This window comes from Eptesicus fuscus, chromosome 16 (genome assembly GCF_027574615.1).
Source record: "Eptesicus fuscus isolate TK198812 chromosome 16, DD_ASM_mEF_20220401, whole genome shotgun sequence".
NCBI classification, from domain to species: Eukaryota; Metazoa; Chordata; class Mammalia; order Chiroptera; family Vespertilionidae; genus Eptesicus; species Eptesicus fuscus.
In genome coordinates, this window is record NC_072488.1 from 53702123 (window position 1) to 53729872 (window position 27750).

The 27750-nt window shown below is 41.1% G+C and overlaps 1 protein-coding gene across 1 annotated transcript in view; it reads left to right on the forward strand.

Annotated features, from left to right (window-relative positions):
* The window catches only part of KCMF1 (potassium channel modulatory factor 1), a 58308-nt gene that overhangs the window by 11141 nt on the left and 19417 nt on the right, over positions 1 to 27750 (forward strand). Inside the window, exons 2-3 of the mRNA XM_054728587.1 lie at positions 16423 to 16590; positions 20391 to 20530. Of these exons, the coding sequence (XP_054584562.1) occupies positions 16423 to 16590; positions 20391 to 20530 (308 nt within the window). The remainder of the gene's footprint in view (positions 1 to 16422; positions 16591 to 20390; positions 20531 to 27750) is intronic.

The following is a 27750-nucleotide window of genomic DNA, read 5'->3' on the forward strand; positions in this document are numbered from 1 at the left end:
ACCCCACAACCTTTTGGTGTACTGAATGACTCCAACCAACTGAGCCACCTGGCCAGGGCTACCTGTTTTTGTAAATAAAGTTTTATTGCAGCACAGCTACATCTGCTCATTTACATATTGTCTAAGCTGGTTTTGTTTTGTTTTGTTTTGTTTTTTTAATATATTTTATTGATTTTTTTACAGAGAGGAAGAGAGAGGGATAGAGAGTTAGAAACATCGATGAGAGAGAAACATCGACCAGCTGCCTCTTGCACACCCCCTACTGGGAATGTGCCCACAACCAAGGTACATGCCCTTGACCGGAATCGAACCGACCCTTGAGTCCGCAGGCCGACGCTCTATCCACTGAGCCAAACCGGTTTTGGCTCTAAGCTGTTTTTGTACAAGAGTGGCAGAGTAGCTGTGACAGAGAAAGCTGAAAATATGTATTATCTGGCTCTTTACAGAAAAAGCTTGTGGATCCTTGGGATAGACCATGGAGGAATAAATGTGCAATAGAGTGTTAACTGGCAAGTGTTATGAAAAACCATACAGCAGATTAAGGGAATTAGGGAAGGGGGGCCTACTTTATATCTGGTGGTCATGGAGGGCCTTTCTGAAGATGGGACATTAACAGAGAAGGATATTTAAAGGAGGAGGGTAGGATATGTCTGAATGTACATCAAGTGCAGAGGCCCTGAAACTTGGAATGTCTGGGAATAGCAATGAGGCCAAGGAGGAAAGTGATTGAGGGGGAAAGGAGGTAGGAACTGAGGCTGGGATAGCGGGGGCCAGATCCTGCATCCTCTTATATTGTAGGCTGCAGTGTGCTCTAGGTTTAAGTGTGAGTGCTTTGAGAAAATTTTGGAAACCCTTCTATATAGTGGTCTTTTTGGCTAAATAAATGGCAGAGTCTGGAAACTAAATACCTTGTAGCATATTTCAACATCTCTAAGAAACATTTCGTTTTTTTTTTTTTTTTTTATATATTTTATTGATTTCTTACAGAGAGGAAGGGAGAGGGATAGAGAGCTAGAAACATTGATGAAAGAGAAACATCGACCTGCACACCCCCTACCGGGGATGTGCCCGCAACCAATGTACGTGCCCCTGACCGGAATTGAACCCGGGACCCCTGAGTCCGCAGGCCGACGCTCTATCCATTGAGCCAAACCGGTTTCGGCTCGTTTTTGTTTTAATATATATTTTTGGTGATTTCAGAGAGAAAGGGAGAGGGAAAGAGAGAGATAGAAACATCAATGATGAGAGAGAATCTGGCTGCCTCCTGCACACCCCCTAATGGGGATCAAGCCTGCAATCCTAGGTCTATGCCCTGTCCAGAATCTAACCGTGACCTTCTGGTTCATAGGTCGGCGCTCAACCATGCTGGCCCAGCTCTAAGAAACATTTTTTTACAAACTTGCCCCTACTCTCATCACTCTTAAGCTTTGTCTCCCTCAGCCCCTATGTACTATCTATGTATTCTAGTTCACTGAATTTTCTTGGAGGGTATACAGTTTGGTGGAGAAAAAATATCTCCCTGGTTAGAATGTAAAACCCTGGAGCCTAGAAATTGGGTCATCTACATTAGTAGCATTCAAACTTAAAAAAATATATAATCTAACAAAAAATGTATTTGATATTATGAGTCAGTAGTTATATACATATGTAATGAAATAAGGATTTCACAAAACAGTACTCATCTTTACTATGAGAGATGTATTCCATTTTCTATTCTGTTTTATTAAAAACAAAAATACTAGTGGTGACTTTCTGGATTGATTTCTCATTTTACTCACGAATTTTGCCTGGCTATTTGAAGACACTGGCCTAGGCTGTCTAATCCAAAACTTTGAGTCCTTATGGACAAGATATTGTCATAGGTACTGTGAGGAAAATAGAAAACTCCTAATACATTTTCCTCCTGGAGGAGATATGGGAAGGTCTAAGCATATAAAATAAACTAGCTGTAGTAGTATGACTGGGGCAATAAGTGTCAAATCAGTTACTACAAGTTCCATAGTGTTGGCAAGTGGAATAGAATGCTTTTTGGATGTCAGAGAAGGCATTCCCAAAAAGTTGGCATTTAAACTCAGGACTTGAAGACATTCTGTGTTTTTATAACAAGAGTTGGGGACAGAGGAGTCTACCAAGTGGGAGAATAGTGGGAGATAAAGTACAGAGCTAAGAAAACACGAGGTGGGTTGTAGATAGATGGATGGGACAACACCAAGGAGACCAGAGTTTCTGAAACAGAAGGCTCCTATATATTAGTGGTGGGAGTGAGGTATTAAAAAGATTGATTGATTGCGTATGATTCCAAGGGGAAAGTGGAACAGGGACCCTTTGTTTTGACTTCAGTTCAGTGCTAAAAGTGTTTTTTCTTCTGTAAAAGAAGGATACTAATGCTTGTTTTGCCTTTCTCTGAAGGTGTGTGGTGATGGAGTGCCAGCACTTGTAAGAATGTTTTCTAAGTTAAGGAAAGCACTGCATAAATATAAGGTGATGGTATTTTTAAAAAAATATCTTTCTTTTGATTTTTTAGAGAGAGAAAGGGAGAGAGAGAAAGAAACATTGATAGGTTGCCTCTCATACTCACCCCAACCTGGGACTGAACCCACAACCCGGGCATGTACTCTGACCCACAATCGAACTGGCAACCTTTTGGTGTATGGGACAATGCTCAACCAACTGAGCTACACCAGGCAGGGCAAAGTGATGGTATTTTTAACGTGGGAGAAAGATTAGAAAGGAGGATTGGAGCAAGATAGATAGGAAAGGATTTTGGTTGCCACACTAAAGAGAACCTTTTCCTTTTTCCATACCGATTATGGGATAGAAAAGAGAGGGCAGTGCATCTCAAGTTTTTTTTTGTTTGTTTTGTTTTGTTTAAATATATTTTACTGATTTTTTTATGGAGAGGGAGAGGGATAGAGAGTTAGAAACATCGATGAGAGAGAAACATCTATCAGCTGCCTCCTGCACATACTGTGGATGTGCCTGCAACCAAGGTACATGCCCTTGACCAGAATCGAACCTGGGACCCTTCATTTCGTAGGCCAACGCTCTATCCACTGAGCCAAACCGGTTAGGGCGCATCTCTAGTTTTAAGCAGAGAAAGGTCATGATGAAAAATGGTATGTCTTAGGAAGGTTAGTGTGTGCAGAAGACATTATTGCCTATGGCAGGGAGTCCAGTTAGAGGCTTTTTGGTGAAATAAACTTGAAGTTAAAAGGGCCTGAATTAGTCCACGGCAGTAGGAACAAAACAAAAAAATGACTTGAAATAAGGTCTCCATGCGAGAGAGCAGGGACTAAAGTATAATTTTAGGACAAACTAGCCAGAGGAGAGATGGGGTAAGGCAATTTTCAGCTTTTAACATTTTGAATTTAAAGTGATGGTAGGCCATTAGGTAGAAATCAAGAGTTGCAAAATGCTATAGTGCCACTCAGGGGAGAGAGATCTTAGCTAGAGATAAGAATTTTATAGCCCCTACATTGAATCCTGGGATTGGCTAGATTTCTAAGGAAGAAAGCATCTGGAGGAGGGAGGATCATCAGATTGCTAAGAGAAGAACCATGATTGTGAAGTGACTTGGAAGCCACAAAGACCCTAACAGCATTTACCATGCATATATTGACTTACTCCTTTAGATGAAGGCTTTTTTTTTTTTTTTGACAACTGTTCAGTTTTTATTTCATAATCATAAACTTAACTCTACAATCCAGCTAGATTGGAAAGGAAGGGGTAAGGAAATTATGGAACCCAGTGAACTGTGGCAAGAGCACAAAGATTATAGAACACTAGAGGCCCGGTGCACAGAGTAGTGCACCGGTGGGGTTCCTTGGCCTGGCCTGCAGGGATTGGGCCAAAGCTGACTCTCCAACATCCCCTGAGGGGTCCTGGATTGCGAGAGGGTGCAGGCCAGGCCAAGGGACCCCACCAATGCACGAATCTGTGCACCAGGCTGGTTTTGGCCCGATCCCCACAGGCCAGGCTGAGGGACCCCACCGGTGCACAAATTTGTGCACCAGGCCTGTAGTATGCATATAAGATCTTTGGTTAATCTCTTCCTGTCCTCCCCCCTCCTGCCTTCCCTCTGAGATTCATCAGTTTGTTCCATGTTTCCATGCCTGTGGTTTCTGCTCCTGCATTGAGCATCTGCCCCCCTGGTGGTCAGTGTGCGTCATAGCTACCGGCCAGTCAGCCGGTCGTTTAGGCTTTTATATATATAGATTCCAAGCAAATCAGGCTGAAGGGGTGCTCTCCTGAGCTACAGAAGGAATAGTCTGGTAGGTAAGATAAAACCCAAGTCAAATTTATTAGAGTTGTCCACAGTCAGCAGTGGTGATCTTCTTGCTGGTCTTGCCTTTCCTGGAGCCAATTGCTCCATGGCTGTCACAATATTCATGCTGTCTTTCACCTGGCCGAAGACCACATGCTTGCCATCCAACCACTCAGTCTTGGCAGCGCAGATGAAAAACTGGGAGCTGTTTGTGTTAGGTCCAGCATTTGCCATGGACAAGATGCCAGGACCTGTTTGTTTCAGGATGAAGTTCTTATCTTCAAATTTCTCCCCATAGATGGACTTGCCGCATGTGCCATTATGGCATGTGAAGTCACCACCCTGCACATAAATCGCGGAATAATTCTGTGAAAGCAGGAACCTTTATTTCTCCTCAGTGCTCAGAGCACGGAATTTTTCTGCTGTCTTTGAAACTTTGTCTGCAAACAGCTTGAAGGAGATGCAGCCTAAGGGCTGGTCATGGGTGGCTCTGGGGCAGCGTCATCTGCGGAGATGAAGGTTTCTTTGAATAGGGATGGAAGGTTAGAGGAGATGAAGAGGTGGGAAGGGGAGAAACTAGTATTAAGTGTCTGCTATATTAACCTATATATATAAAAGCCTAACATGCAAATTGTCCCCACCAGAGTTCAATCGGGAGACCCATCTAACTATGCTAACTATGACGTGCGCTGACCACCAGAGGGTGACGCAGAACAAAGGGAGGCCCTGGCCAGCAGCCAGGAGGCCCCAATTGGCCCTGATCGCCGGCCAGGCCTAGGGACTCTACATGTGCACTAATTTTGTACACTGGGCCTCTAATAGTACTATACATATTGAGTGCTTACTACCTGACAGGCATTGATGTTCAGCATTTCACATGTGCCAACTCATTTAATTCTTGCAACTGTCTTTGAGATACATATTATTATCCCAGTTTTACAGATGAGGAAGTTGATGCACTGAGGAATTAAGTACCTTGCCAAAAGTCACATGGTCTGTGATACAGCGGGGATTTAGACCCAGGCCATACTCTGTACCTGGCCCTTTCTAGACTGATTTCTACAGCAGGGACCTCAATTAAAAGGCCTAGTAAATTTTTAAAGCAACACAGCAAGATGTTTTCCCATTTTACAAAATAAGGAATTGGGTCTCAGAGGTTAGGTTATTTGTCCTAGGTCATAAAGATAGTAAATGGTAAAACCAAGAATTGAATTAATTCTGTCAGAAACCAAAGTTCAGGTTCACTTATATTTCATGCAAAGTCAGCAAACTTCTGTGCAGAGTTAGATAGCATCCACGGCTTTGTGGGCCATATGGTCTCCATTGCAACTCCTCCACTCTGCTGTTGGCATGAAAGCTGCCATAAGACTAAACATACACAGGTGAGCATGGGTGGCTATGATCCAATAAACCTTTTTTAACGGGCACTGAAATTTGAATTACATGTAATTTTCAGGCATCACCGAATAGTACTCTTTAGACTTTCCTTTTCTAAACATTTAAAAATGTAAAAAGTATTCTTAGCTAGTAGGCTGTACAGAAACAGGTGGTGGGCCATGGTTTGCTGACCCCTGATTTAATCTGTTCACTTAATATATATTGAATACCTTTTCTATGTGGAGATATTGTGTTGGAGACTGGAGACAAAAAAACAAAGGGGGTTCCAACCCTCTGAGGTGAGAAAGGGGATTATAATACAGTGAAGTAAGAACTATAATAGAAGTTTATACTTAAAAGGTATAATGAAAGAATAGATATGGGAGGCTTCTCAGTTTCATGGGTGAATTCATGAAGGCATCCCAAAAGAAGTCATGCATTTGAGCTGGGAGTTGATAGATTGCTGGCTAGGTGGTGTGGGGGAGGGTATCCCATGAACACAAAGAGTGTCCTTTGAGGGGAGGCCATGGGAAATTGGGCATCTGAAGGATGGGCTTACAGGGAGGAGGGGGGACAGGTAAATGACCATAAGTAAGACAGTTGCTGTAGTGGGTACAAATAGGAGATACATTTGGTGACTGGTTAGACATAGGGATTGAGGAAGAGCAAAATGTCTAGGAAAACTTAGGGTTTTGGCTTGATTGGTTGGTCAGTGCCGTTCACCAAGTTGTTTATCTAGGGCAGAGAAGCATGTGTTAAGGGTGGGAAGCAGGGAAAAGAGAAGTGACTTTCCATTTTCAGCATGTTGGGTTTGAGGTACCTATGGGACATCCAGGTAGAGATGTCCAGTGGCAGTTGAATATGTGGGTCTGGAATTTAGGAGGAAGATGTCTGAGCTAAGAATATGAATCTATAGTAGTAGAGTTGATTGCTCAGTGATGGTGAGAACATATGGATTGAGAAGAGGAGACTGATCTTTAAGCCCTTGGGAACACAACATTAAAGGAGCAGGACACTAACTGAATGGGGACAGCCTGGAGAGAAGGAGGAGAACCAGGAGAGAGTTGAAATTTAGGAAGGTGATTTGCCAGAAGGAAGATAATGTCAGTTTTTCTGCAGAAAGGTCAAGAAGATAAGGAATGAAGTGTTCATTGGCTGGGGCTGTTGAAATCAGGAAGGTTGTGGAACTTAATGAGCACTTTCAAAGGAGTGGACTGGAGCCCAGATTTCAGTGTGTTAAGTCCTGAATGAACATGAGAGGTTGGAAATACTACCTAAAGATTTAGTTGGGAAGGAGATAGCCATAGCTAAGGCATCTCTAGCAGTTATTTAGGGTAGGGTTTGGCAGATACTAGAGGATAGGAAAATTTATTCATTCAACAAACACTGTGCCAGGCACTGTTGTTAGTAATGAAAAAGAGTAAGAGGAAGTTCTTATTGTAGAACTTACATTTTAATGGGGGAGAAGGGTACAGAAAAGAAACATAATATAATATTGGCTAGTGGTAAAATTCTGAAGAAAATAAAGCAGGGAATAAGGATTGAATAGATAGAGGAGGAGTGGTCTGTGTGGCTATTTTTAAGAGAGGATGGTCAGGAAGACCTTGCAGAGAAGGCGACTACTCTCAAGCAGAGATTTCATCAAGTATACAAGGCCTGGGGTGAGAAAAAATTGGTTCTTTGAGGAATGGGATGGTTGGAGCTGATGAGGCAGAGAAGTAGGGAAGATGAGGTAGGGAAAGACTGGGTCCAGATTAGATGGGGCATTACAGGCCATGGCAAGGCTTTTTAATTTAATTCTTTGAATGTAGAGCTGACAGGACTGGATGGTATAGTGTAGGTAAAAGCAAGTAGGTGAGAAGAAGACCACTTACTGAGATGGGGAAGGCAGGAGGAGGGGCAGAGCATTTGGGGGGATGGAGATCAAGAGTTTTGTTTCAGACTAAGAGGTTAGGGATGTCAGATGTTCCAGTGGAGATGTATAAGCCATTTGTATAAATAAACTAGAATTTGGTTGGTTGAATATCAAGGATCTAGACTTGATGTGATTATGTTGCCCTTTCTCTAGTTGATTGTGCTTCAGTTCCCAAATATTTCAGTAGGCAAATGTCTTTTGGGGGGTCTTGTCTTTTTACCAAAACAGCAGAAAAGAGAGCTCATAGATGTAGAAAGCCCACTGTGGCTCCTGTGCCAGCGCTGCAGGGATAGAGGTACCGGCCAGCAGAGCTCACTGTGAGAATTAGGCCATTCTGGCAGCCTAATAATGAATCAGCTCATTTTAGTTCTTTTCTCACCAATAAAATCAAGAGGAAGATAGGATAATACAGGCAGTCCTCAGGTTACGTCGGAGATCCATTCCTACCGCTCGATGTAACGCAATTTTCACTGTAAGTCGGAACCCACCTACATAAGCACCTACGTCACTCACATGGAGCACACACACAGCAGTAATGAAATGAAACAGTAAAAAAAAATTAAAAGAAAGATAACAATTCCTGACCTTTACTTGTGGTAAATAAATAATAAAAAACATAAAGCACATATGTACATACGTCGGAACGAGGGAACTTTTTTTTTTTTTTTTTTAAATAAATGCTGTAAATGGGAGATGGCGATGTAACCATGAAGCTACGTAAGTCGAGTCCAACATAACCCAAGGACTGCCTGTAGACCTTTTGGTCTAGAAGGAAATCAACATATTTCCTTTTTTTTTTCAAATAAAATTGTGGTCTGGAAAGGCTGCTCAGTCATATTACTTGAGATCAGTGTCAGGACTAGAATTCAGATCCAATGGCTTTTTAAAAATATATATATTTTTTAATATTAAAAGAGACAGAAACATCAATGATGAGAGAATCCCCTTCTGCACGCCCCCTACTGGGGATGGAGCCCACAACCAGGGCATGTGCCCTGACTGGGAATTGCAAAGTTTTTCCTGAGTTGCTGAGCAGTTAATTTGGGAATGGGACTTTGGAGCCAGACTGTGTGGGTTCAAACCCCAGCTTGGTTACTTACTAACTGTAACATCTGGTAAATTGTTTCTCTATGCATCATTTCACAAAATAGGCATAATGCTAAGTAACCTTAGGGCGGTTGTATTTGATGGTTAGCCTATCTAATAAATAGGGAATATGCAAATTGACCATCACACCATCACAAGATGGCGATACCCACAGCAGGGGCAGGGCAGCAGGGAGAGGGCTCAATGGGCCGCCTTCACCCACAACTGCTGACTCCCCCGCCCGCTGCCTCCCCCACTCACCCTGGCCTCCCTGCTGCTCGCCTCGCCCAGCAGTCCGTCCGCAGACTACGGGGCCCTAGGCAGGCAGTGCCCAGTGGAGTCTGTGCTGAGGTAGGTGAGGCAGGTGCATGGGTCGCGGCGGTCCCTGTGGCACGGGGACAGACTAAGACTTCAGGTGACTCACCGGCGGCTTCCGGGTGTCACTGGGCTGGGCTCAGGGTGGGGAGGGCTTGGGTGGGGTTGGGGTGGGTGGGGGCAAAGCCTCACTGCAGGCCGTGGGCGGGGGTGCAAGCCGAGGTTTAGTGTGGGAGACAGGGAGGGGCATGGCCTGCAGAGGGCATCATTCGTCTGGAAGTCTCCGCAGGGCGGGGTGCTGCCAGGAGGTGTGGGGTGGGTCCAGGCAGGTGATGGTGCCTGGGAGCCCAGCGCGGGACTGCCTGGACCCGCCTTTGACAGACGCATTTTGTGGAATTTCACGATCACCCTGCACTTCTCTTAATATTTTCAAAACTAGCATGATGCACCCGAGCAGGAGTCCTGTATGGTAGGGAGTGGATGTTAGGAGTGGCGGCGAGAGGAAGCCTGGGGCACAGGGGGTCACAGAAGCGGGTCCCCAAAGACTGACCACCTGCCTGGGTGGGAGGATGGGCTGAGGTGAGAAGATCCGCGGATGGGAAGGTGTAGGGAGCAGGCAGCAAGCATGTCTCACACAAATCTCAGTCGCTTTGTGGTAATTGCCATGCCTGGAGTATTGTGTAAACCCTGGAGAGAAATGTATATGTCATTTTGGCTTTTATCTCTTAAAAATGGGATTTTTAAACTGCAGCTTCATTTAACATATTGAATGTAAGGCCCTGTATTTCTTATGATGGCATGTGACCTAACATGGCAGTCATGTCAGGATTAATGATATATCACTTAAATTGATACCATGTAGTTAAAAAACAGCACTTTGTCTAAGTCAACAGGTAAATTCCTATTTAAAATTCCCTATATGAAAATAAACACAGAAGAACTGTTGCCTTTCTGGAAAGATGTACATATCCTTTTGGAAAATGAATTAAGAAATAGCTTTGCTTTAATTGTCATGAATCTCTTAGGACAATTTTCTGACTTTTCTGGGAGGGGTCTAGAGTTATAATTTTGGTCACATTTTTAGATCAATGTGATTCCCCCCACCCCCAGCCATATATTTCTGTTGTAACTATAAGATTGATCTAATTTTGCATTCTTATTTATGCTAATATTTCTTTACAGGTGACTTGGGGGGGGGCACAAGTCTTCTTTGAAGAGGTTTGTACAGTTACTGAAGGATGTTAGAAGCAGTGTTGATTGATCTATTTGGTTTGACATTGAACTCTCAGAAAAACTATCAGATATTACAGAAGACATTGAATGCTATTAGGTACCGCCATGCTGCCAAGGCCAAGTTCCTTTGCATAATGTGTTGAACCGGCAGTTGGACATCCCCCGAGGGGTCCCAGATTGGAAAGAGTGCAGGCCGGGCTGAGGGAGCCCCCCCACCACCACCACCACCGTGCATGAATTTTATGCACTGGGCCTCTAGTCTATATATATATAAAGGGCTAATATGCTAAGTGTCCAACTGTCCAACAAGTCGCTATGATGCGCACTGACAACCAGGGGACAGACGCGCAATACAGGAGCTGCTGAGCTGCAGTGACTTGGCAGCGGCAGTTCTCGGTTGACGCACCTTGAAACCAGAGAGGAGGGAGCCTGATTCCTCGCAGAGCCGCACGATTCCACCTTCGGCTGTGGGTTATGTTGTTGCTGGGGCACTGTTGGCCCCGAATATGGTTTACTGCACACTTGTGTTTGCCTTCCACACCCTGTACAACAGCAACTTTGCAGAATGCCCTCTCACACTCCAGGACCCCTCAGGTGATGTTGAAGAGCCGGTTTTGGCCCAATCCCCGCAGGCCAGTCCAAGGGATCCCACCTGCTGGAGGGACCCTGCTCTCTGCAGACTCAGGGGAGGAGCCGTGGGAGGTTGGTTCCAGGGTGTGTCTGGCCCATCTCACCCAGTCCTGCCCCACCACCCACCTTCTAATTAATTTCCTTTCAATGAGCAGCAATCTGTGCACCGGGTCACTAGTCTTATATAATCCTATATAATAAAGAGGTAATATGGAAATTGACCATCACACCCTCACAAGATTGCTGCCTTCGACCAGGCTGGCAGGGGGGGTTAATGAGGGACGACCAAACGACTAAAGAAGCAGGCTGTGTGGGGCGACCAGGCCGGCAGGGGGGGCAGTTGGGGGCAACCAGGCCAGCAGCGGGGCAGTAAGAGGCGACCAGGCCAGCAGGGGGCAGTTAGGGGCCTCTTTGGGTTCCTCCTGTTTGGGATTCTCTGTGCTTCCTGGACTTGTAGTCTTATTTCTTTCCCCAGGTAGAGGAACTTTTCTGTCATTTCTTCAAATAGGTTTTTCAATATCTTGCTCTCTCTTCTCCTTCTGGCACCCCCATAATGCAATGTTGGTACACTTGAAGTTGTCCCAGAGGCTCCTTACACCATCTTAATATTTTTGGATTATTTTTTCTTTTTGCTCTTCTGACTGGGTGTTTTTTGCTTTTATTCTCGGAATCCTCTACTCCACTGTTGTATCTGTAAATTTTTCTTTATTTCAGTTAGTGCAGTGGTCGGCAAACTGCAGCTGGCTCGCGAGCCGCGGTTTGCCGCTCTGTTGACGAATGAGTTTGCCGACCCCTGAGTTAGTGTGTGCTTAATTTCTGACTGGTATTTATTTATGTCTTTGACATTCTCACTAATATCCTTGAAAGTCTCACTAAGACCCTTGAAGCTCTCATTAAGATTCTTGAGTAATCTTATAACCATTGGTTTGTACTCTGGATCCAGTAGCTTGCACACTTCTATTTCTTTCATTTGTAACATGTTTCTTTATCTCCCCATTTTGGCTGCTTCTCTGTGTTTGTTTCTATTTACTAGGTAGAGTTGTTGTGTCTCCTGGAATTGGTAGACTAGCCTTGTGTAATAGGTGTCCTGTAAGGCCCAGTGGCTCAGCCTCCCCAGTCACCTGAGCTGGGCACTCTAGGTGCACCCTGTATGGGCTGTGTGCACAGTCTTGTTATAGTTGTTATATTGGCATCACTGGGAGGAATTGGCCTGGGCTGTGAGGACCAGCTGAGTCTACAGTGGAAGAGGTGCTATGTAGGAGACCCTTATATAGCAGGACTTGCTTCAGTGGGGCTTTGGTGCTCACTGAGTCTGCCCCTTGAATGTTGCTTGTGGATGTGTAGAGTTGTAATCTGGTATGGTCTGAAGCTGTCCACCGTGTCACTGGCTTTGGGGCCTCCAGGGCAGTGCAAAGTTAGCTACTGCCTAGGGCCACCCGGCAGGAGCTATAGAGGGATCTGAAGATGACTGCTATTTGTATTGAGCTTGGGAGTGCTCAGGTGAGGCCCATCTGTGAAGTAAGGCAGGCTAGTGCTATTGCTGGGTCTTGGGCCTTTTATTGGTAGGTTTGGGGCATGCTGGCACCAGCTTCAGCTTGTTTGAGAGATTTTAGCAAAGTCTGAAGCCTGTGGCAGGACAGCTATTTTCATATGGAAAAGCTGCTGCAAACAGTTGGGGGGTGGGACTCTGGGAATCACCAGGGCAGAGCAAAGAGTATGGGCCATGCTGATGGAAATGCAGATATGGCTGCCAGTCAGCCCTGCCACAGTGTGTGTGTGGGGGGGGGGAGGGGGGGTGTCCCAGAACAAGAACAGTGACCCCTGCAAGCACCCCCATCTGGGAGAAAGCCAAATTCCTGCCCCGATGCCAGACAATCCAATTCCTCCCCATATGTGTCTGGGTTCGAGTCTGAGTAAGTTTGTGATCAGCTCTTTAAGAGGAACACCTGGGTCTCCAGCAGCCTCTGTGTCACTCAGCCACAATCCCCACTAGTTTTTACAGCCCTCAGTTACAAGGACTTCTCAGTTTTGGAACCCTAGGCTGGGGGTCTGGTGTGGGGCTGGGACCCCTCCCTTGCTCCTCACAGACAGCCTCCACAGAGACGATCTCCCTCCCGATTAAAAAACGGGCACATGTGGGTATCGGACCAGCCCATTTCATGCCTCACCCTTCCTACCAGTCTCAGTGTGCTTTCTTCTTTACTTCTCTAGTTGTAGGACTGCCATTCAGCCAGCTTTCAGGCAGTTCTGAATGATGGTTGTTCTGTATTTTAGTTGTAATTTTGATGTGTTTGTGGGAGGCGACGAGTACAGTTGTTTACCTATGCCGCCATCCTTGAACATTTCTTGTAGCAATATTGTTTTTCCTGATATATCACCCAGGCAAGGGAAACAAAAGAAAAGAAAACAAATAGGATTACATGAAACTAAAAAAATTTTGCACAGCAAAGGAAACGATTAATAAAATGAAAAAACAACCCACCAAATGGGAGACTATATTCACCAATGATACATCTGATAAGGGGTTAATTTCCAAAGTTTATAAAGAACTTATAAAACTCAACACCAAAATAACAAATAGTCCAATTAAAAAATGGGCACAATACCTGAGTAGACACTTTGGGCAATTGACATGAAAAGATGCTCAGTGTTACTAACCATCAGAGAAATGCAAATTAAAACCACCTCATGCCTGTCAGAATGGTTATCATTGATAAATCAACAAACAGCCCTAGCCATTTTGGCTCAGTGGATAGAGAGTCTGTGGACCATAGGTTCCCAGGTTTGATTTCAGTCAAAGGCACATACCTTGGTTGCAGGCTTTTCTTTGGCCTGGGCCCTGGTTGGGGCATGTGTAGGAGGCAACCAATTGATGTGTTTCTCTCACATCAATGTTTCCATCTTTTTTTCTTTCCCTCTCTCTTCTACTCGTCCCCCCCCCCCCCCCAAAAAAAAAAAAAGTCAATGGAAAAATATTCTTGGGTGAGGATTTAAAAATGAAAAATAAAAAATAAATCAATAAGTGTTGGTGAGGATATGGAGAAAAGGGAACCCTCGTGCACTGTGGTGGGAATGCAGATTGGTATAGCCACTGTGGAAAGCATTATGGAATTACCTCAAAAAATAGCAAATAGCCTCGCCAGTGTGGTTCAGTGGTTGACTGTCAACCCATGCACCAAGAGGTCGCTGGTTTGCTTCCTAGTCAGAACACATGTCCAGGTTACTGACTGGATTCCCAGTAGGGGTTATGCAGGAGGCATGTGATCGATGTCTCACTCTCACATCCATGTTTCTTTCTCCTTCTCCTTCCTTTCTCTCAAAAATCGATGAAAAACATTTTTTATAAAAAATAAAAATGGATCTGCATAATGAGCTAGCAGGTTCACCCTGGGAATATATCCAAAGAAACCTGAAACACTAATTCAAAAAAGTAAATGCCCACCCTTATGTTCACTGCAGCATTACTTACAATAGCCAAGATTTGGAATCAGCCCAAGTGTCTATCAGTGGATAAGTAGATAAAAAGCTGTGGACACAATGGAACACTACTCGGTTGTAAAAAAAAGGAACTCTTACCCTTAGCGACAACATGGATAGACCTAGAGAGCATTATGCTAAGTCAGTGGTCGGCAAACTCATTAGTCAACAGAGCGGCAAACCGCGGCTCGCGAGCCGCAGTTTGCTGACCACTACGCTAAGTTAAATAAGTACAAGTACCATATGTTTCATTTTTATATGGAATCTAGTGAACAAAATAAACTAACAAACAAGATAGAAACAGACTCAGAGAACAGACTGAGAGCTCAGAAGAAGGGGTGTGCACAGCTGGGTGAATAAGGTGAAGGGATTAAGCAAAAACATAAAAAACTCAGACACAAGCAGTAGTATGGTGATTATGAGGGGAAGAGGGTGGGAGAAGGAAGAAGAAGGTATAGGGCCATATGGTGAACACACAATATACAGATGATATATTATAGAATTATACACCTAAAACCTATGTAATTTTATTAACCAATGTCATCCCAGTACATTCATTAAAAAAAGAATAAAATAAAAACACATCATAGCAAAAAGCAAGTGTTAAACTACTAAGGTATATATCTGACAAAAGAAAATCACCAAACTTCTAAATAATTAAGCCCAAAATATTTCTAGTATTAAACATTGAAATAAATGTGAGTTGTACATACATTTAAGAAAGATGAATAAAAACAAGTAGGACCATCTTTTCCAATCCACTGATTCCAGTTCATCTTGGTCAGTGGTTGGAATCTCTCCTAGCAGCTCGGGGTACAAGGTGAGACCCGCTTCCATCCGAGGGCCACTCACACAAGATAGTGTAGACTGCCAATTTACCTCACATGTACATCTTTGGGAGGTGGGAGGGAATAGAGTCCCCAGAGAAAAGCCACACAGATATGGGGAGACAGTGGTGACCCTGACATGGAATTGATTTTTTTTTCTCATCAGCATTATAATGAAATGGAATTATTCGAGAACCTGCTATAATAGGGTCTCAGCTTTATGAGAAATTGCCTGTTAGACACCACCTTCACAGACCTTGGGCTTTGCTTCCTATTTTTTATCATACAATGCTATGAAAATCTATGCTCGGATATTTTTAGTGATTCCAGTTACCTTTTCCTCTTTCACTTGGTTTTTAACCTCTTGCTAGTTCATCAAGGCATAATTTTTTTTAAAAATATATTTAATTGATTTTTTACAGAGAGGAAGGTAGAGGGATAGAGAGCTAGAAACATCGATGAGAGAGAAACATCAATCAGCTGCCTCCTGCACACCCCCCACTGGGGACGTGCCCACAACCAAGGTACATGCCCTTGACCCGAATCGAACCTGGGACCTTTCAGTCTGCAGGCCGACGCTCTGTCCACTGAGCCAAACCGGTTTCGGCATCAAGGCATAATTTTTTTTTAAATATATTTTTATTGATTTTAGAGAGGAAGGAAAAGGGAGAGAGAGAAAAACATCAATAATGAGAGAGAACCATTGATCAGCTGCCTCCTGAACATCCCCTACTGGGGATGGAGCCTGCAACCCAGGCATTTCTCCTTGACTGGAATTGAATCTGGGACCCTTCAGTCTGCAGGCCAATGCTTTATCCACTGAGCCAAACCAGCTAGGGCAAGGCATGATTTTTTAATTAAAGGTAACATTGGTTTATAATATTATGTAAGTTTTTGGTGTGCAACATTATAATTTATACATTATGCTATTATACACTATAGCATTCTCAACACCAAAAGTCTAGTTTCCATCTGTCACCATACATTTGACCCCCTTTACCCATTTCACCCACACACACCTATCACCTCCTTCCCTTTTGGTAACCACCCATCTGTTGCTGTATCTGTGAGTTTGATTTTGTAACATTTTATTAAACATTTTAAGTTATTTTCATTAAGTGTAAATCAGAGTAACATATTCACCATATTTTTGGATATTCCTATATTATTTTCCTATGTTGTTTCTAGTCATTTTGGAAAGGAAATATGGGGTTAAATGAACACCTTAACAATTTATAAATGTGAAATGGAGAGTAGCCTTTTACAATTGCTAATTAATTATCTTTTTTTTTTTGTAGGTGTCAGCTGTGATGCATGTTTAAAAGGAAATTTTCGAGGTCGCAGATATAAGTGTTTAATTTGCTACGATTACGATCTTTGTGCGTCTTGTTATGAAAGTGGTGCAACAACAACAAGGCATACAACTGACCACCCAATGCAGTGCATATTAACAAGGGTAGATTTTGGTACGTATTTAATAATATTTTAGTGGATTATCATTTAGAATTTTATATGTATGTGTGTGAAGAAATAAAGGCAAAATGTTCTAAGAACTATATCCCCAACAGCATACATGAGGCTCCAAACTTATTAAAAGTAAGATGAATCTTTTATAAATTCTGTGTAATTCTTTCTCCTAATCATAGTTCACTTGTTTATGAAAGCCATTCAGAAACATATATAACTGACAAGATATGATACGGAAGAGTGCTTCAGTAAAGAAGGAATAAAGTTAAACTGCCTGTTCTGCTAATAATACACACATATTCTTGTTCGAGTTATCAGAAAACAGATTATTCCTACAATTGATTACAAGACATTGTCAACCCATAAGGAAAGCTATAAACGTTTCATTGCTATAATTTCTTACATAGTCAGCTCTTGTTATTATCTGTCTTTTTTTATTATAGTCAAAAAAGACTAGTGGGTGTCTCAGGTGGTTTTAATTTGCATTTCTCTAATGGCTAATGTGTTGATCATCTTTTCTTGTGCTTATTGGCCATTTATATATATATACTTTGGAGGAATGTCTATTCAGATCCTTTGCAAATTTTTTAAATGGGGGATATATCTTTTGTTACTGAGTTTTAATAGTTCATTGTGTATTTATATACAAGTTCCTTATCAGAAATTTTGGTTTGCAGAATTTGTTTTCCATTCTGTGGGTTGTCTTCACTTTCTTGATGATGTGTTTTGAAGCACAAAAGTTTTAATTTTGTTGATGTCCAGTTAATTTGTTTTTTTTTTCCTTACATTGTGCTTTTGGTGTCATAGCTAGGAAACCTATTGCCTAACTCAAGATCACAAAAATTTGAAACTATGTTTTCTTCTAAGAGTTTTGTAGTTTTAGCTTTTATATTTAGATCTTTGAACCACTTTGATTTAATTTTTTATAAATGGAATGAGAAAGAGGTTCAACTTTATTCTTTGGCATATGGATATTCAGTTGTCCCAGCATCATTTGTTGAAAAGACAGTTCTTTACCCAGTGAAATATGTCTTGGCATTCTTGTTGAAAATCAGTTGGCAGGGATAGGGGGAAATAGAGTGATGTTGGTCAAAGGGTACAAAGTTTTGTTATGCAAGATAAATAAGTTCTAGAGATGAATAAATTCTAATGCATAGTATGATGACCATAGTTAGCAATATTGTACTCTATATCAACAAACACAATGGTAACTATGTAGAGGTGGAGGATATGTTAATTAGGTTGATTGTTGTGATCTTTCCATAGTATAAGTAATCAAAACATCAGGTTGTAACCATTAACATATATAATTTTTATGTGTCAAAGATATCTTGATAATGCTGTTAAAAAAGTTAGTTGATCATAAATGTGTGTATTTCTAGACTCTTAAGCGATTTCATTGATTTATATGACTATCTTTGTGCCAGTACCATGCTGCTTGATAACTAGCTTTGTAGTAAGCTTTGAAATCAAGAAGTGTGAGTCAACTTTGTTGTTCTTCAAGATTATTTTGGGTATTCTAGATCCCTTGAGTTTCCGTGTAAATTTTGGATCAGTTTGTCAAATTTCTGCAAGGAAGCTAACAGGGATTTTGATAGGGATTGTTTTGAATCTATAGATCAGTTGGGAGAGTAATATTAAATCTCTCAGTCCATGAACATGGGATCTCTTTCCATTTACTTAGGTCATTTAATTTTTTTCAACAATGATTTATAGTTATCAAAGAATAAATTTTATGCTTCTTTCATTAAATATATTTCTAAGTATTCTATTATTTTTGCTATTGTACATGGAGTTTTTAAATTTTTATTTTTGTATATATATATATTTTTTACTGCAAGTATATAGAACAACAATTGGTTTTTGTATATAAAACTTGTGTCCTGTGATGTTACTGAACTCATTTATTACTTCTAATAGTTTTTTAGTGGATTCTTTAGGGTTTGGAAGGAATTCATCTGCTATTAGAGGTAGTTTTACTTCTTTCCATCTGGATGGCTTTTGTGTCACTTTCTTGCCTAGATTTTTATTTATTTTTTTAACTATATATATATTATTGATTTTTTTACAGAGTGGAAGAGAGAGGGATAGAGAGTTAGAAACATCGATCAGCTGCCTCTTGCACACCCCCTACTGGGGATGTGCCCGCAACCAAGGTACATGCCCTTGACCGGAATCAAACCTGGGATCCTTGAGTCCGCAGGCCGACGCTCTATCCACTGAGCCAAACCGGTTTCGGCTTGCCTAGATTTTTAGTAAAATACTGAATAGAAATGGCAAGAGTGAACCATTCTTGTCGTTTCTGGTGGGGGGCGGGGGATATCCAGTCTTTCACCAGTATACTGTTAGCTGTGCCTTTTTTGTAGATGCCCTTTAACAGCTGAGGAAGTTTTTTATATATTTATCCTCACTATCCCAAATTTACCTGACAAGTCTTATGCACATAATAAATGGTCAGTATATATGTAGTGGATACATACTTTTAAAATAGTCTAAATCTCCCTAAAAATTAATGTGAACAAATTAATCATGTAGTGAGCACTTTCTTCCATTTTCTCATCTCACAAAAATGGTCATGTCCTCTTAAATTAGGCATTTGTTTCATGTTAAAAAATGAGATAGTTCTTTGTGATGAAGTGACATAACCTATTAAATATACTTTCAATTACATTTTTTGTGTACTGCCTATGGAGGAAAATAGACCTATTCTTTGAGATGTACTAATGAAGCAAACAGATTATTCCCACAGATTCTCACTGAGTGGTTGGTTTTCACTAACTGAGTTGAGCAGAGTATGTTATGGTAGTGTCCAAGTTAGCATTATAAGAACTGAATGCCGAGGATCCTTCTTGCTTGTAAGAATGGTATATGATGAAAAAAAAAAAAAAGAATGGTATATGATGAAACTGCATCTGGGAGTTGGCATACTGATCATGGTCCTCCCCTCTGACTACTTGTGTTCTTGTATATAATACACCCTGACCATTTTTTTGTGTTGACATTGGTACTGCCACAGTATATACAGAAAAAAATAAATTGCAAGAAAATTAGAACCAAGCCCTGGCCAGGTAGCACAGTTGGTGATCATGTCATCCTGATACGCCAAGGTTGTGAGTTTGATCCCTGATCCCAGGGCACTTATAAGAATCAACCCATAGATAAATTAAAATTTAAAATGAAATTAGAACCAGATGTGAAATGAGAGATGTGTTTTTTTGTGTGTGTTTTTTAATATATATTTTATTGATTTTTTACAGAGAGGAAGGGAAGAGGGATAGAGAGCTAGAAACATCGATGAGAGAGAAACATCGACCAGCTGCCTCCTGCACACCCACTACCGGTGATGTGCCCGCAACCAATGTACATGCCCTTGACCAGAATCGAACCTGGGACCCTTCAGTCCACAGGCCGGCGCTCTATCCACTGAGCCAAACCAGCTTCCGCGAAATGAGAGATGTTTTAACAGTAAATGAAGGGATTGAAAGCTCTTTGCTTTATTTTTGTCTTACGACTGTACTATCTATATGGAGAAAGAATTGGATGGCTGTCATGGAATCCTTGAGAGAATAAGGATATTGCAAATATAAACAGGGAGGCACCTAAGCACACATTGACAGTGAAGTTGTTGGTGAAGATTTTAGGCACGCCTTTTTTTAAAAAAATATTGCTAATACATTTTCACATTCAGTCAATTGCCATTTTTTTTAGGCACACTTAAACTTTTGTACCATATGATTGCATTCTTATAATTAAAAAACTAATAATTATTTTCTCAGTGCAATTCCATTTTATTTTTCAGATTTGTACTATGGTGGGGAAGCTTTCTCTGTAGAGCAGCCACAGTCTTTTACTTGTCCCTATTGTGGAAAAATGGGCTATACGGAGACATCTCTTCAAGAACATGTTACATCTGAACACGCAGAAACATCAACAGAAGTGGTAAGTAGAACAGCCTCGTGTCTAAAATGATGGAGTTAAGTAAATTATTTCTAATATAAATAAAGCTATGTCACTATCATGTACTTCTAAGTTTGCATAGTAATTATTAAAATTATATATATATATTTTTTTAAGTTGTCTTTATTAACCCTTTCCACTCGCTTGCTTTTTTCTCAATTCCTTTATTCTACTAGGGATTTAATTTTTTAAATACCCCAGATTTTACAAAGCGCGGCAGTAGAATAAAAAACTGGAGTTTCTTTTCATACAAACTTATTTATTTGGATTTTTTTATATTTCAAATTATTGATACATTCAAAGAGTATAAAAAGAGCTGCTACCGATGCTAACCGTGTCGAGTCACACTTGACATCCGAGTGCAAAAGGTTAAAATATTTTTTATTGATTTCAGAGAGGAAGAGGGAGGGAGAGAGAGATAGAAACATCAATGATGAGAGAGAATCATCGATCGGCTGCCTCCTGCACGCCCCCTACTGGGGATTGAGCCTGCAACCTGGGCATGTGCCTTTTCCGGGAATCGAACCCAGGACCCTTCAGTCCACAGGCCGATACTCTATCCACTTAGCCAAACCAGCTAGGGCTAAAATTATATTTTAACAGCAAATTTTATACAGCCTAGGAAGCAGCATGTGTTCAAGATAATGCCCCTCATTTGTCCACACTCTTTATTCACATTTGCTGGAAGCAAAGTGTAGAGTCTTCACCAAATTCAGGAGCCTTCAGGAAATAAATGCATTGTGAAAAGATTAAAAGCACTTCAACCTGCCACACAGCTCTTTTTATAGTATTCTTGCTATCTGTCTCATTTTTCTTCTCTAAGGAAATCTTCACACAAGGAAATTTTAAAATCTTTGGCCATGTATTAAGTAGTAATCCATTATCACATCTCACTGACTTTACTGTACTTGGTTTTCTTCCCATCAGATCTCTTGCTTCATAGCACAAAACTCTGAGGTTCCTAGAAGTTCCTTGCACTCTGATCTTTTCCAGTACCTAAAAGCCAGAGAGCCGGAATAATACACAAAGAAAGTCTTGCCTAGAAAGCTTTTTAGATATTTTACTTGACATGTGATTCAGCATATACCCAACTTCAAGAGATGATAAAGTTCACCCAGAAGAGTCGTCTTCCCCCCTTTACTGTTGCTAATAACAAAGAGGTGAGAGATGGAACTGTAGGTGTGCAATTTGGAGAATTTTAGCACAAGCAGTTACACACTGCATCAACTAATAACCCCCTAAATACACTCAAAACAAATGAACTAAAACTGAAGAGAAATAAAGTAGTGTCCAAGAACATGCAGCTAAGAAGGGGCAGAGCCGGTGTTTGAACTTACCCAGAGTCCTCTGGGTTATAGAGTCTCTACTTAACCAATGTCCTGTATCTCCACTACAGCTCTGCTGTTACAGCTGTGAATAACACAGGTTCACTTTCTTTTTTTCTTTTTTAAATTATTATTATTATTATTTTTTAAATTACTTTATTGATTAAGGTATCACATATTTGTCATCAACCCCCCCCCTCCATTCCCATCCCAAACCCCCCCTCACGCATGCCCCCATCCCCCTGTTGTCCATGATCACTGGTTAGGCTCATATGCAAGCACACAAGTCCTTTGGTTGATCTATCTCCCTTGTCCCCACCCTCCCCTACCTTCCCTCTGAGGTCTGACAGTCTGATCAATGCTGTTCTTGTTCTTCAGTCAATGTTCATCTTTTCCCCTAGATGAGTGAGCTCATGTGATACTAGGAATACACTTATAGGAACCGAAAATGAGACAAGCAATAATGGTTATGCTGAGAGGCAAATGAATCAGTCTATAGTGAGTTTCTTTCTGGGCCAACAGTTCTTTTGAGTCCCGATTTCTATGTCCAGCAGTTGTTTATGTGTACATAACAGCAGTGATATTTCAGTTCTGGATGGTGGACAAATGGTGGTATTGCAGGTCCGACCCTCTCTGGTTTGGTCCTGGGCAATCTGCAGTGACGCACATCTGCTGACTGCTAGTATGGCAAGGCATGGTCAGTGTCTTCCATCTCTGGACTGTTTCTCTTCTGACTTCATGGCTGGAGCACTCCTTCAATTCCTCTCTGTTGCAGGAATCCACATGGTCTCAGAGTTGTTTTCTGAAAATATTCAAACATATTCTCGACCAAAAGTTAATAAAGGAATATTTTCTATAAATTTGACTTGCGATCCTTTTTCATTTTTTTGCCCAAACGATTTTCCTTTGGCTTGTTTTGAAACCATGTATGTTTTAATACACAGGTTCACTTTCATTCCCATTTACATTGCTGGTTTGATGCTCAAAGTTGTTAAAGATTTATCATTCAAACAGTTGGTAAATTTACTTTATGTCATCCTCAAACCCACTTTTACTATCTGATGACTCAGAAATGCTCTTACTTTGCATGTTGGGAAGCCTGAGAACACGGTTGTCACATTTCACTACTGTTCTTAATTTGTTTTATTCTGTCAAGGTGACTTTGCTTCCTTTTGTACAATCCCAAACACCAGGGTAAAGAATATTGACTGGGTTGCATCTTCATTCTGGTTGCTGTGGAAAACTTGGAATAAGTTCTCCTTGATTTAATTTCTGTCATGTGTGGTCCTTTATTTACCTAGATACAGTTAGGGAGAGATTTCCCTTATTATAAACTAGGCATTCTTAAAATCAATATAGCCAACAGGCCCTGATACACTCTACCACCCCACAGATGGGGTGCTCAGTTTTTCACATCCGAAATTGGAGAATACGGTGGAAATTTAAGGCCTGTCTATAAAGGAAAAGCTAATTACTCATTCCTTTAAAATAAGAGTTCCTGAAAGTAAATACAATTTTATACTACTCTATACCGGATACACAGTTTGAAAATTAATTACTGACTATGTACAAATGGTTTTGTGGTCTGGCTCACATAGTGTGTCTAGTTACATACCTTCATTAAGTTCCACATGTTTGAAACACAGCTCTAGGAAGTGGCTATCCTGTTTTTCATATTGGTATTTGTGGAATATTTTAAGGATTTCCCCCCTTCTTATCAGCTCTTAGTCTGCATGAGCACTGACTACATCTACCTCTGTTCCCACGCATAACAAACACAGACATTTCAAAGTGAAAAGCGGTAAGCAGCCCTGTTGGTGTGGCTTATTTGGTTGGGCATCGTCCCCTGCACCATAAGGCTTCCAGTTTGATTCCGGTCAGGACACATGCCCAGGTTGTGGGCTCAATCCCTGGTTGGGGGCGTGCAGGATGCAGCCGATCTATGTTTCTTTCTCACATCAATGTCTCTCTCTCTCTCTCTCTCTCCCTCTTCCTCTCCCTCTCTATCTAAAATATAAATATATTTTAGCCCTTGCTGGTATGACTGTGGTTAGAGCGTTGGTCCATACACCAAAGGGTCATGGGTTTGATTCCTGGCCAAGGGCACGTACTTGGGTTGCAGGTTCTATCCCCAGCCCCAATTGGGGCACATGCAGGAGGCAACCAATCAATGTTTCTCTTTCTCTCTCCCTCTCCCTCCCTCCCTCCCTCCTTTTCTTTTCCTCCTTCCCTCCCCCTCCTTCTGTCTCCCTTCTCCTCTCCCTCTCCCTCTCCCTCTCCCTTTTTCCTCCCTCCTTTCCACTCTCTTTGAAAAATCTATGGAAAAAATATCGGGTGAGGATTAAAAATATATATTTTTTTTAAATGATAAGCAGACATGAATCTTTGCTATGAAGGTGCGAGGATCTTCTTTGAGACATGTCATTTCCTAGATCCAGGCTGGCATTGAGCAGCTACACTGCGTAGTAAAATATATATATATATTTTTATTGATTTCAGAGAGAGGAAGGGAGAGGGAAAGAGAGAGAGAGAGAAACATCAATGATGAAAGAGAACCATTGATCAGCTGCCTTCTTCACACCCTCTTCTGGGGATTGAGCCCTTGACCAGAATCGAACCCAGGACCCTTCAGTCCGCAGGCTGACGCTCTATCCACTGAGCCAAACCAGCTAGGGCAGTTGTTAAATATTTTGAATCCTTTCTGGATATATGTGAAGCATATTATCAGCTCTAATATGTTAGTTATATGTAAATGTCCAGGTGATATTACATGCTGGCCAGTTTGGCTCAGTGGATAGAGCGTCGGCCTGCAGACTGAAGGGTCCTGGCTTTGATTCCGGTCAAGGGCACATGCCCAGATTGTGGGCTTGATCCCCAGGAAGGGGCCTGCAGAAAGCAGCTGATCAATGATGTTTCTATCTCTCTCATCATTGATGTTTCTATCTCTCTCCCCCTCCTCCGTCCTCTCTAACATCAATAAAAATAAATTTTTAAAAATAAATAAATAAATGTCCAGGTGATATTACTGTGGATCCCCTCTCACCCCACCCCCAATATTTGGCAAAGTCAGGGTTAATCAGACATTTTAAATTCTGGAGTTTGAGTGACTCGTGTCATTTTGGTGAGGGCTTATGTTCACATAATAGCTGACTCTTACCTCCTTTTCTGTTCTCGTTTACATTTTTGTTTCTAAATGCCCAGTTTGTTACTTTGCTTTGTCCCTGTGTTTCCCGCCTACGTCCTCTAGAGTCTCTAGACCATCACTTTGTACCTGTCTACAGGATTTAGGGATCTCACTCCTCTAACCATTTAAAACCTTTGGGATATACCACTGCAGATACTGCTGTCACCACTAGTAAGGATTTACTGGTACCTGACATAGCTAGTGAGAAAGACTACTGAAGGTTAATTTTGAAAACAACTTTGTTGTCCTTGCCTTTATTTCTCTGTTTCCCTTTTCTGCGAGGGACTCTAAGACCCAACTTGAAGATTTTCCTTCCTTCTTAAGATTATTGTAAGATTACTCAAGAGGTTTTTGATTTTGATAGTATGACATCTGACATAGAATGCATAGTGAAGGTGATTACCAGTTAAAAATTTAAAAAGCAGATTGGGGGTATAGTCTCAGGAGTCTTTATGTAAACACCAAATATAAATAATGTGATTTTGAAATTAAGTACAAGTTCTTAAAAACCCTCATAGTTATCATGAGATTTGGTAGATCAGGGCAACTAACTGGATTTTGATTGTGGAAAGAATTGGAGGAAGTAGCACTGTATGTAATTATTGAAATCCATCATCCTGGTAGTAGAAGTGAACAATAGAGGTCAAACGGGATTGCAGATAGGAGGGATCTAGTTTAGGTTGTGAAAGAAACATGGTAGGAAAACTTTTGTTTGAGCATAAAAGGACATTAAGAGTGACTCCTGCCGAAACCGGTTTGGCTGAGTGGATAGAGCGTCAGCCTGCGGACTGAAAGGTCCCAGGTTCGATTCCAGTCAAGGGCATGTACCTTGGTTGCGGGCACATCCCCAGTGGGGGGTGTGCAGGAGGCAGCTGATCGATGTTTCTCTCTCATGTTTCTAACTCTCTCTCTCCCTTCCTCTCTGTAAGAAATCAATAAAAAATATTAAAAAAAAAAAAAAGAGTGAGTGACTCCTAAAAATTTTCTTAAATCTTGCATTTGAGCTGACTTGTCCTTCAGCTAATTAGAAAGCCTTCAGGATTTTATAAAGTAAAAGCACTTTTTGGTTTACCAACATTTTTTTCTCACTTCTAGAAATCTATGTTATATTATTTTGTCCATAATTAATGGGGCTTTGCTTTCTATTTTTTATTTAATTTATTTGCTCTTTGTTTTCATTACTGTCCAGAAAAGGGGTGAGGGGAGGGGTGTCTCCCACTTTTATAGGTGCTTCATATATGTTAGTGAGACATTCCCCCCCCGTTTTTTTAAAAATATATTTTATTGATTTTTTACAGAGAGGAAGAGAGAGGGATAGAGAGCTAGAAACATCGATGAGAGAGAAACATCGATTAGCTGCCTCCTGCACACCCCCTACTGGGGATGTGCCCGCAACCAAGGTACATGCCCTTGACCGGAATCAAACCTGGGACCCTTGAGTCCGCAGGCCGACGCTCTATCCACTGAGCCAAACCGGTTTCGGCATTCCCCCCCTTTTTAATGAAGACCAAGATGTGTTTTTAACAAACTGAGTTTAATTTTTAAATAGCATGGTAGTCTTTTGTTCCAATTATAGTAATTTGATAAGAAATAAAAATCAAGGAGAACAATTATTTTGAAATTTTCCACAATCTGAATTGAGACAATTTTATTTTGAATGATAAATTTTATGGAGAAAAACGTTGGCATAAAAGGACATAAAAATCTCTTTTAATGATTTATAATAATCAGTTTTAGCAGGTAATGTGTTTAATTTTTTTATTGATTTTGAGAGAGAGATAGAGAAACATTGATTTGTTCTATTTATGCATTAACTGGTTAGTTCTTGTATGTGCTTTGACTGTTTATCGAACCCACAATCTTGGCGTGTATATCCAGCCAGGGCACATGTGTTTAATATTTAAACAGTTGTTTGAGTATCAAGTAAAAGGAGCCATAGGGACATAATAGAAATTATCATCGTTATGACATTTTGTTTATAAACAATTAGATGTATTTGATCTATTTTCTCAACACATATGTTTCCTTATTAGGAGCAATAATAGAGGAGTGAAGCACAATTTTTCTAAATATTATAATTACCTATTTATCCATATAATCAAGGTTATCAAGAAAAGTAACATTTAAAAGCCAAAGACACATTAAAAGAAAAAAAATAGGCTTTGATTGTTACTGCTTGTATTTTTTTTTTTATTAAAGAATGCAGTTGGATGCTGTCTGCTCTCCTGTGAACTAACAAAGGTACTTTATTTAATAATATGGAGAAACAGGATTTGAAAAATACAGTTGTGACAGGCAATCAACTGCATTCAGCTAGAAAGATCATCAGGATGTGTTATCTTTATTATTTGTGTTTTTCATTACTTTTTAAAAATATATATTATTATTGATTTCAGAGAGGAAGGAAGAGGGAGAGAAAGATAGAAACATCGATCGGCTGCCTCCTGCACTGGGGATTGAGCTGGACCTCCTGGTTGAGAGGTCAACACTCAACCAGTGAGCCACACCGGCCGGGCCTTTTCGTTACTTTACACTCAAAACACTTTCTGTTTTATAGCTCACTTTTTTTTATCTTTAGAATTTGGCTATCTTTGCATAGTTGTGTTTTTTTTTAAAATATATTTTTATTGATTTCAGGGAGGAAGAAAGAGGAAGAGAGAGATAGAAACAACAATGATGACAGAGAACCATTG